Source organism: Gigantopelta aegis, chromosome 10 (assembly GCF_016097555.1).
Source record: "Gigantopelta aegis isolate Gae_Host chromosome 10, Gae_host_genome, whole genome shotgun sequence".
NCBI classification, from domain to species: Eukaryota; Metazoa; Mollusca; class Gastropoda; order Neomphalida; family Peltospiridae; genus Gigantopelta; species Gigantopelta aegis.
In genome coordinates, this window is record NC_054708.1 from 23,903,416 (window position 1) to 23,915,717 (window position 12,302).

At 38.1% G+C, this 12,302-nt stretch overlaps 1 protein-coding gene across 1 annotated transcript in view; it reads left to right on the forward strand.

Moving 5' to 3' along the window:
* LOC121383541 (hillarin-like) overlaps positions 1 to 8,472 on the forward strand; it is an 87,094-nt gene extending 78,622 nt beyond the window's left edge. The window contains exon 8 of the mRNA XM_041513628.1: positions 6,844 to 8,472. Coding sequence (XP_041369562.1) covers positions 6,844 to 7,539 — 696 coding nt within the window. The 3' untranslated portion in view covers positions 7,540 to 8,472. The remainder of the gene's footprint in view (positions 1 to 6,843) is intronic.
* Positions 8,473 to 12,302: the final 3,830 nt, after the last annotated feature.

Here is a 12,302-nt window from a genome sequence, read left to right on the forward strand (position 1 = left end):
AGTTTTACAAATTTTCCATCTTTTTGACTTTTTCGACTAAAATTATTTACCCCGTTCATTGTACTCGTACACGTCACAAACACAATGCCAGGTTACTATACCACAGTTAATCGTTTAAACCGCGCTGTTTTTTTATTTTGACATGGATTGGTTTGAACCGGTTCCCTAAGAGCAGCCGTTATGTCTTGAATTGTTATAAAACGTAATGTGTAACAACTATGTGTTACAAAAAATAACGATGATGTTCTAACCACGGGTGTGTACGAAAATATTTATCACTACTATGAAACAACATTTCATAACGATTTTGCTTGGGTGAGCAGGGATTGGGTGAAAGTTTTAAAAGAGCACCTATAGATTTCAAATTTTATTAGACCATCTTCCCTAAAAAACCCCCTGACCGCAATTACCGTACGTGCCCAACAATTTCTTGTGTTTTCATTTTTTCAAATTCTGGCGGGGATGGTGATTGTGGAGTGCCCCCCACACCCGCCACCCAAATTGCATATTTCCTCGTAAAACGTCGGCAACAGTATTTTATTCATACTGGAAATGTGTTCACCATATATTGGAAGCACGCGGTAATTTTTCTAAATGACCTATATTAGAGTCAAGCAAACATTTGTAAATTACCTTACAGTATGTAAAAGAGTACAAAAAAGGTATATGTATAAACATTCATTTATCCCCTCCTGATGCTTCTGCAACCAATTTATTTTGCCGACATGTTAAATTACAAAACAAATTAACTATAACAAATTAACACCAGGCCGAACGATTACGCCTATTATTTCATTCATACACGCACGCACGCGCGAATACACAAACACGGATACACATACAAACACTCACACACGGATACCACACTGTCACGGGGATCCTATAATACCCGTAACTGAATGAAACACGATTATCCAAATATCTCTCCCAACTGTATATCTATTAGATCTCTCTGTAACGGGCAGTTCAACCCGCGTGGCTCGTCTAGGTATGATCAGAGATAAGATCTTATATAAAGTATATATTATTATAGCACGTTTAGTTCACTAGAAAACACAACAAAAACACAATACACTTTGGAATCTGTATTCACCTACGCTGACAAATGTATTGCCGCAGTAGTTAATTAACAACAACAAATAATAACAACCCAGAACTGATCACTTAATTAGTTAATCTCTAGGCGTCTAGTTTACACAATATGCTAATCACTTCACCGTGACACAACACCCACCGTGGGTAATTGAGAAACGCTTCCAGGGGAACTTAATTAATAAAGGAATTACAACTCTATTCCTAACTGGTTAATTTTTAATTAACCCTTACTACTCATTCAGTAACGTGTGATAATTGAGAAACGCTGCCAGGGGAACTTAATTAATAAAGGAATTACAACTCTATTCCTAACTGGTTAATTTTTATTTAACCCTTAACTACTCATTCAGGAACCTTGTAATACAGAATTAATACTGGTACCTATCACAATAAAGACAATAACCTACAGTTTACCTAGGTCCTCTAGGATGACTGGTTAAGCTTTATATATATCTTAGAACAGTGAGCCTACAGTTTACTGCGTCAAATTACCGGCAGCACCGTCTAAATAATATTGGTATAATACAGTATTAAAATATTTAAAGTCACATCAATCACATCGCGGTTATACACAGAGCAGAAATTATATAATTACCAAGTCCAAACGGACAACGTTCACCCTGGACGCCTTCCAGTATGTTTCTCGCTGATATCTCTAAAACCCTAGCTATTTATAAAAAAAGCCGAATATCGCCTGGGGGCACAACGCGGTCCTCCCCCTATCAAGTGATATTTCCACAGAGACCAAGCCGGCATGTTTTTCTTAGAAGACTAGACTTGCTGACGCCTAGTCCGCCAGCAATACCCCGATCGTACCGAACTAGCGGAGGTATTACGTAACAAAGTGCCCACCTGGGCTTAAGTGCATATTGGAACTGCACACGGCCCTCTAAAACAATTAATATCGCCACAGGCGAAAACAAAATTAAGAGCCTGTTCCGTCACACACACACACACACACACACACACACACACACACACACACACACACACCACACACATCGATACACACACGAAAGTTTGTTTTGTTTAACAACACCACTAGAACACATTGATTTATTAATCATCGGCTATTGAATGTCAAACATTTGGTAATTTTTACATATAGTCTTAGAGAGGAAACCCGCTACATTTTTCCATTAGTAGCAAGGGATACCACAGACAATACCACAGACATGATAGCACATACCACAGCCTTTGATATACCAGTCGTGGGGCATTGGTTGGAACGAGAAATAGCCCAATGGACCCACCGACGGGGATCGATCCCAAACCGACCACACATCAAACTAGCGCTTTACCGCTGGGTTAAGTTTCGCCCTATACACACACGGGTGACATTCAATAGCCGATGATTAATAAACCAATGTACTCTAGTGGTGTCGTTAAACAAACTTTAACTTTATACACACAAATACGGATACACAAACGGATACACATAGGCCTACACACACGAATACACACATACGTATACTATGACGAGATATTATTTTAAGTGTCCACAAAATAGAAACTTTATTCCCTGTATTATATAACTTCAGTTTCTTTGAAAACAACAATTCAATGTGGTGCGGTTGTAATTCATGGAAATCGGTCTTAGAACATGGCACAGCTATTTGTGCCTCGTGGGGCGTCGTGACAACCGACGTTGAACCTAGTGTACTTGTAGCGTGAAGCGCTGTATTCCACGAAGAGCGTCTGGCAATGTCATTACATCACAGAAATTGTTTGGTTAATTATCTTACCAGATCTGCGAAACAATTAAAAACACACCACTCTTTGCATATCTTGTAGACCTTACTGTTTTAGCGGTGGCTGTTAGGAATGCGTAGATATGACGGTTATAAGATGGCGTTTTAATATATTTCTTACGTAACATCAGGTTCGACACAAAATACTAGCTTTGTATTGAAAAATACGAACCAAAATACACAACTAAATGCACGCATGCGCACACGTACACACGCTGTGCTGTCTACGAAGAAAGGGGGAGGGACGCAGCCCAGTGGTAAAGCACACGCCTGATGCGCGGTCGGCCTAATCAATAAATCAATGTGCTCTAGTGATGTCGTTGAACAAAAACGTTTGTCTATGAAGAAAGGCATATAAAAATCCATTTCTGCCATTTGGTAGACTACCCTATGTGGTAATAGCGGGTTTCTGTAAGTAGCTGTGGTCTTTAACCATATGTCTGACGCCATATAACCGTAAATAAAATGTGTTGCGTGCGTCGTTAAATAAAACATTTCCTTCCTTCCTCTCCCCTTGATCGATTGATTAATTAACCATTGACTATTGGATGTCAAACATTTGGTAATTATGACGCGTAGTCATCAGAGGAAACCCGCTACATTTTTCATAGTGCAGCAAGGGGTCGTTTATGTGCATTTTCCCCCAGACATGAAAGCACATACCACGGTCTTTGTCCAGTTGTGGTGCACTGGTTGGATCGCAAAAAACCCCAAACCCAATCAGCTGAATGGATCCACCGAGGTGGTTCGATTCTGCGACGCAAACCAAATATTTAAGAAAGATGAGAAGTTCGATTGTGTGCATTTCGAAAATAGAAAAAACAACAACATAAAAATGAAGTTTGTAGAATGTAGATCATTGTTATTTTGATAGATACATGTATTAGTGAACGGAATCTGTTAAATGTTAAAACTCATATAAAACATATTATTAGGTTTTAAGCTCAATCAACTCCCTTAGCATATTTTACAAAAATAGTCTACGCCATTAAAACTTTAAAAACAAAACAAATTACCAAAACATTTAATACATACAGAGTGGTCAAGACCAAATGTTCTCTCTAGGTCAAAGCATCAAAATTGTTCTACATGTCTGCTTCCCGTTTTTATTTTAGGTGACCGTCAAACTCGTCCAAATTATTTAAAATTTTATATTAGAACAACGACCATTAACCTATGTTCATTAAAAAGTACACCCACAAATTAATCGATTATAGATCACCAATTAAAGGGACATTCCTGAGTTTGCTGCAATTTTAAAGATGTTATCGACCAACTGAGATTTTTAACGATTGTAATTACATATCAAATATATTTTTCTGCATAATATATTAGTGGCTGTATATTAAAAGTGTTTCTGATCGTTCTAATATTTGTACTAGGTTAAATTTCATTTTATTTCCTAAAATATATTTTTTCGTACGTACGAAATTATTTGAAGACAAGATCCAGTTTGGGCTTCTTACAAATATTAAGACGACTAGAAACACATTGAATATAGAGACAATGATATTCTAAACAAGAAAATATATTTAATATGTAAGTTTAATCGTAGAAATATTTTATTAGTCGGAAACATCTTAAAATGTAGCAAACTCAGGAATGTCCCTTTAACCAAATAAAACCACAGCACGTTTTGTCCAACCCTATTTTCTGTCCTAGAGAGGCAGTCCAGACTGCTTGACTCTGTCCCCAGGACAGCGTGCGTGAACCTTAACTGGATTTTAATTAAGGCAAAATGATGTAACAGCGACTGTAGTTGGAATTTTCCGAATTGTTCGTACCCAGTCCTGGGAGAGTGGCAGTCTTCCTATAGGCGGTGCAGGTAGGATGAAGTAGCCGTGTGCCGTGCCCGTATCGGTCATACCTATTTGACGCATTCATTTATTTCAAAGAAGGAGCCTCCTCCTCAGTGTGAACATTATCAGTGTACTCTGACTGTGCACCACATTTTAGTGGAGTGTGATCATCTGAAGCCGACGAGAAATGATATGTTTGGCAACAGAAATGTTTCGGAATCCTTTAAATTCCATCCAGAATTAATTTTAAAGTTTTTTTTTTAAAACACTTTGATTTCTATACACAATTTAAAAATATACTTTACCTTCATTTATGTATTGTATTATACCCCAGCTCCTTACACTGTGGTTTTACATGATTATATATACTAGTAAATAATATTTTCATATACTTACCTTTTGTGACACCCAATAGCGGATGTGTATTTTGTGCTGGGGTGTCGTTAAGCATTAATTAATTAATTTCATTCGTTTCATTAATTAATTCATTCATTGATTCATTCATTCCTACCTGTGGATAATGCAATATGGTACACATAGAGCTAAACTGGGCATACATTACATGGCTGTGTCATCCCTTGCCTTCCCCTGCGCTTGCTGTAACCTCACCGTGGTGCAGGGGTGTAACATTCTCTTTGAGAATACAGCACAAATCCCCTTGTTTTCTTCGAGATACAATTCAAATTTGGAGTAAAAGTCAGCATCTATCTGTGGTATTTGTATTTTGCACAGTTCTCTACACTGTTTTTATTTAAATCTTGGATTTTTATATTGATGTTGATCATCACTTTATTTGTTTGCATTACCATAGTTTGACACCCAATAGCCGATGTATTTTTCGTGCTAGGGTGTCGTTAAACATTCATTCTTAGAAATGTTTTATTTAACGACGCACTCAATACATTTTATTTACGGTTATATGGCGTCAGACATATGGTTAAGGACCACACAGATTTTGAGAGGAAACCCGCTGTCGCCACTTCATGGGCTACTCTTTCCGATTAGCAGCAAGGGATCTTTTATTTGCGCTTCCCACAGGCAGGATAGCACAAACCATGGCCTTTGTTGAACCAGTTATGGATCACTGGTCGGTGCAAGTGGTTTACACCCATTGAGCCTTGCGGAACACTCACTCAGGGTTTGGAGTCGGTATCTGGATTAAACATCCCATGCCTCGACTGGGATCCGAACACAGTACCTACCAGCCTGTATACCGATGGCCTAACCTCGACGCCACCGAGGCCGGTCTAAACATTCATTCATTCATTCATCCGCGGGGCGGGATTTAGCTCAGTCGGTTGAGTGCTCGCTTGAGGTATTTGCGTCGTAGGATCGAACCACCTCGGCGGATCCATTCAACTGATTGGTTTTTTTTTTTCTCATTCTAGCCAGTGCACCACAACTGGTCAAATTCCGTGGTATGTGCTTTCCTGTCTGTGGCAAAGTGCATATAAAAGATCCCTTGCTATTAATGGATAAATGTAGCGGGTTTCCTCTCTAAGACTATATATAAAAAATTACCAAATGTTTGACAGCAAAAAAACTCATCCCTGTATCAAAACGGGAGATGAAACCTTTGGAATTTGATTCCAATTTGTTATGAAACTGTTTTTCATTTACAAAGAGATTTTAGTGTTTTTTTTGCAAACAGTTATGCGAGTTGGTATTGGTTTAAAACTTATCAAATGAGTTTTAATGTTATTTATTATTTTATGGAATTACATGCCATTTTATCGGTAGCATTTTGATACAAACGGACTGGGTTGTTTTTTTACATTTTATTTTTTGTTTTTATAGCGTACTTTGGAATGCTATATAGGGGCCTTTTTAACGTTGCATCCACCCCACCCCGTCTGGTAAACTTATGAAGTCGCCTTGTGAGATGCCACAAAAAATGTATATCTTGAAGCATTTATTTTCGGAAAAAAAAATCTGCAAAGTAATGACAACGCTTCCTGTAATGCCTGTAAGCGAAATGCACGCACGTACAGTTTGGAGTCAGCTCGAAGAGCTTTCTTTAGCTCGTCAGCAGAAATATGATATTCGCCGGCGCGTCTGAAATACCCATCCGCTGTGTTTTTACCGTTGGCTTTCAAACTGAAAATAACTTTCATGCTCCGTGCAGGCAAACAAAAGTGCCGAGAACGCTGAACCAAGAAGTTGTGGCATACAGCACGTCGTAGAGCGTAAACGTGTAAACCGTTTCTGACCGGATCACAATGGCGGACAAACCGACTTTGCCACATGGCTACCTTGGTCCCCAGCCGAAATTCGCACAGCTGGGTCTGTCGACCATGTCGCACAACAATCCAGAAATCAACGTCAACGACAACGAGCTGGAGATTAAGTTGCAGACGACACAGCCGTTGAAGGTGACGTCAAATCTAATAAACGTCAAACGCGACCAGACGAGCAAAGAACACGCCTTCCAGCAGACGGACAGCAACCTTGTGAGCTTCCACATCATTCTTCCCGAGACCGGGTACTTCAAATTTCAGATTTTTGCTCTACCCGCCAGCGACGAAAGCAGACAACTTCCGGGAGTCTTCAACTACCTGATAAACTGCACGCAAGCCACGAAACCCTGCCACCCGTTCCCGAAACAGTACGCACCTTGGTTGGAAGGGGGTTTCCTCTACGAGCCCCTCTACCTGAGCAGGGACAACCAGTTGAATAACGTCCACTTCAAGCTGAAGATACCGAAAGCCGAATCCGTGGCGGTCACGGTTGACGGGGATTGGCAGCATCTTCAGAAGACGGGAGAGGCGGATGTTTGGGAAGGGAATGTGTCATTGGAAAAAATCAGAGAAAAAACGGATCCCAAGGTTTCGCTGAATGCCAACTACGGTGGAGATCAAAGCAAGTATGCGGTTCTTCTTGACTACAAGCTTTAGATGTTTACAGAACTTTGAGGTATCGGCAGTGGAAATCAAAAGAAAAGTATATTGTCTTCAATTCATGATGAATTCTTCAGAAGACAGGGGATGCTATTAAAAGAAGTGCTGTTTCAATACTTGTCTTTCGGCAGCTCCTTTCCTATCTTTTCACTTACCTGTTTCAGACTTTGGTTACAATGTTGAATTAGTAACCTCAACAATTGCTTTGGCATGAGTCACATTTCCAGCATTCTTGCAGGCATGGAGCGCTCTCAGATTTTGGAATGTCAGTATATATTCCTTCAGTTTAGATGTAGTGATGCTGTAGTGATGTAGTGATATAGTGATTTGTTTTCTCATTATTTTCAATATTACCGCAACATACGTTGAAACTACATCCTTCGGAAATTCAGTTTATACGGTTATCAGGAATAGAACACTTTCTTGGGGCTTCAACGAAAGAATTACATTAAGGATTATGTTGAACTAATTTATAATAGTTTATTCACCAGTGCAACTGTTTAAAGCAGACTTTTTGTACTTCGTGTGGAACTTTTTTTTTGATCAGAGGATTATATTCACCGACAATGAATGACATTACTGCTGGCTCTACTTAAATATATATTCATAAACTCGTTTTTACATCTGAAAATGTTGGAACATTTCTGCATACGTTTTAGTAGCACACTCGTATATTGGTTTACTTTTTATGAACTCACAGTTTTTATAAACACAACTTTACTGTTTTTAATATTTTAATTAATTAATTAATTAATTAATTATTATTTATTATTTATTTTAGTCAAACGTAGTTTGTTTTTATAATGCTTTTAAAATAATGTGTTTTTTTTTTATATATAACAAAATTGTTTGCTCAAGATTTGAATTTAAGTACCAAACGACTGTTACTGTTCGTATGTGCTCAAAAATATATTGGAATAAGTAATTTAACAAGCGTTCTCTTTAATTTATTATTTTACTTATATCTAACCAAGGTTCAAGCACGCTGTCCTGGGTACACGCTCCATCTATCTGTAATATTGGAAAAGTAATTAACCAGCGTTCTCTTTTATTTATTATTGTGCTTACAATTAACTAAGGTTCAACCACTCAGTCCTGGGTACGCCCCCCCCCCCCCCCCCCCCCCCCCCCCCCCAGCTGTCTGAACAGGGGTTGATGGTTCGTGAAAGAAAAGTCGCTGTAGTGACCTTTCAGATCGCTTGCCACTGAGCTGTTAAACGTTATCTACCCCCACTCCGGACGATCCATTCTCTGATTTGGTTGAATAAAGTACATTTAGTGACAAATCGAATTATATTTGTTCAGGTAATACTTTGTTAGACCATTAAATAGGTCAGTGTTCTGTGACAATATGCCTTTAATATTAGCAAAATAATTGACATCCAATAGCTTCGATGATTAATAATTCAATGTGCTCTAGTGGTGTCGTAAAACAAAACAAACTTTAACTTTAACAATATCTAACCATAATTAAAATAGGACATGAGTAAATTTATTTAGGACCAGGAGAGTGAAAATTATCACGGATTTACCAACAATACGTAACGTATATTTTCTTAATACTTGCTATTTTTAGCTACATATATTCTTGGGGAAACCATCGTGAACGTATTACGTACAGGGGATTACATTACACTTTTGATGTGCAAGCATTATTCATGGGGTCAATTATTTTGGTAAAAATATTACATTATGCTTTGATTTTTATATCAAATTTGACATTTTATTCAGTCACGTAATTTAGATATTTTCCAGAAAATGTTTGTTTAGAAAACAACAAAAAATCCTACAAAATTCCTTAATTTATACAACAGATCATAATAATGTGGCACTTTCATCAAGTTTGTTTCTCGTATTTTGCTTTTTATCCTTGAACTAAATTTCTTTCCATTTAACCGCATACAGTTGCTCAAGATATTTTAAGGCTCGGTGCATTGCTTTGTTTGGCAACATATCATTGCTCAACATTCTTGTTTGCCAATGATTTTCCCAGGTAATAATCTGAATTTTAGATCATATATATATAGCCTTGTGTTTTCTGTCTGTGCATTGATTCGGAATGGTGCGGGACGTAGCCCATTGGTAAAGCGCTCGCTTGATGCGCGGCCGGTTTGGGATCGATCCCCGTCGGTGTGCCCATTGGGCTATTTGTCGTTCCAGCCAGTGTACCACGACTGATATAACAAAGGCCGTAATATGTGCTATCCTGTCTGTGAGATGGCGCATATAAAAGATCCCTTGCTACTAATGGAAAAATGTAGCGTAATGGCGTAGCCAGCATGAGGCAGACGAGGCACTTGCCTCGTCTGAAATTTCCCCAGATTTATTTTATTTTTTCTATGACACTGATATTTATTGTACAGGTCTGGGTTTGCCTCGGCGTTTTTTTCCTCCCTGGCTACGCCCCAGTAGCGGGTTTCCTCTCTAAGACCTCCCCACACCATACAAACCCCCCCCCCCCCCCACCCCAAACAAAAAGCCCAAACAAAACAAAAACAATAAAAAAAAAAACCCTTCAACCCAGCCCCCCCCCCCCCCCCCCCCCCCCCCCCACACTCCTCTCCTTGCATTCAACAAAAATACCTCTCACTATTTCTGAACACGATTAAACCGTTCTGGCGTAAAATCTAATTTTAATCTGGTAATGTAGAGTGTGATAACATTTTTCTTACAGCCTCTGTATCATTGTAACGTCCCCACCTGTGTGGCTTGTCATGCGTTTATTTAAAGACACAGAGATTGAGATAAACGAACACCTACCATCAATCACATCCCGAAATACGTGTGAAATGGCATCTTTCCTCAGACTTTGAAATGTCAAATCTAACATGCTGTGTAGGTCATAATACATACATGAGGTCACTCTCGTGTTAAACAACTATTAATTTTATAAGATTCATTAAAAACCAACAACAAAATCCCTAAAAAACAAAAAGAATAAAAAAAATATATAAAAAACCCCCCCCAAACAAACAAAAACAACAACAAAACACTGACTTTAAAGATCCTAGTTATCATGAGTATTAGATGCTGAAAAATATTTTGGGCTAACAGTTAAATTACAAATGACATATGCTACAACCTCTTATATACTAGTATATACTGAAAGAATATGAAGATGACAAACAGTGACATTCTAAGATGGCATCATGCGGCCGCTTCATCACTTTGATTCTACCTGTATATATATATACTCTTCAAAAAAAGTAGAGGAACCTGAAATATTAATGTTAATATCAACTATTAGACCGAACATACGTTTTGACCACAGACATCCTAGTAAAGAACGTTCAGGTCTGTTTATCAACACACCGAAACACATTCCATAGTTTGCACATGCATCACGCAGTTGCCCCGTACACGTGCGTGGGGTGTCATTCTCGATTTTGACAATTTCCAGGAAGGTCCATTAATCACTGTGGGACATTATTTCTGTAAATCTTTTTCATTCTGCTGATCATACAGTTGTTATTGTTTTGTTTTTAGTCATTTTTTATTGTTTGAATTTGCGATTTACTGATAAAAAAACGTCAACTCTCAAATTTCACTTCTGACCCCAATCGTCCTTCAAGATCTTTGGTGGTCATAAAACCTGCTGTAATACTGAATTACCGGTTGTAATGTTTGTTCAATAAATTCACTATTATTATATAGCCATTCCCCACAGCTAATATACCTTACAATTTTGGCAATTGTAAATTCTTATTGGAGTTCCCCTACCTTTTTTGAAGAGTATATATTCAAATATTTGTAAAGGCGACAGAAAGTCAAAGAAAATCTAATCCTTTTTTCAAATGGAAGCGATTAACAGAAATAACGACTATGCACCTTTGAACAAAGTGAGGGTGCGGGTGGTGGTGTTGTTCAGTAGTACAACCTTCACACAAGATGTGATTTGTCGTAAGATCGATCCTCATCAGTAGAATTCTCAAGTCCCATCCCATGCTTTATTCTACCAATGCTTACCATACTTTGCTACACTAATCAGGCTTAGCAGTGGCTTTCGTCCTACATACCAAGTAAAGTGGGAAGGATGTGTCGTCCGGGTAGTGGCAGTCCTCCTAACAACTGCGGTGACTCGTCAAGGTAGACATATTTCCAAAATATCCCTTTAACTCTGCATTTTGCAGAGATACGATTTTCAGATGGCTATTAGTTTGTCGTTCAGAAGTTTATCCTTAAACATAGACAGTGGGACAGTCAAGTCACGTAATACATCGAAGAGCTATCAGCTGAGCAAAAAATCTCAAGTAACTTTTCGCTCAGCTGATAGTGTGCAGTAGCCTTTACAAAGCAATAATATATTCATACATACATTCGGGTCCTCCTCTGATCTGATTATTTGAAATTGTGTTAGGTGGTTAGAAGAAACAAATAAATTGATAATTAACGAAAAAACTATAGGAAAAAAATCTATATTAAGATTCTAGAATGACCGAAAGTATGTTGAATATACAGATAGGCCTACTCGTATTTTAAGCCAGAACATTTTAAGCGTATTATTTTACTTTTGATAATTTTAAAAGGCCACATTAGCCAAAAACCTGTTACAAAATTAGCTTCGGATTTTGAATAGTTCCTTTTATTTAAATGCTGCGATTTTGCCACGCCAGACGTACCCGAACCTCTTGTAGGATGTGGACATGCTACGGGGAAATGATACTATTCGGTCAACATTTAATTTTTATTATTATTTTTTTTAAATATATTTAACGACGCACTCAGCACATTTTATTTACGGTTATATGGCGTCAGACATA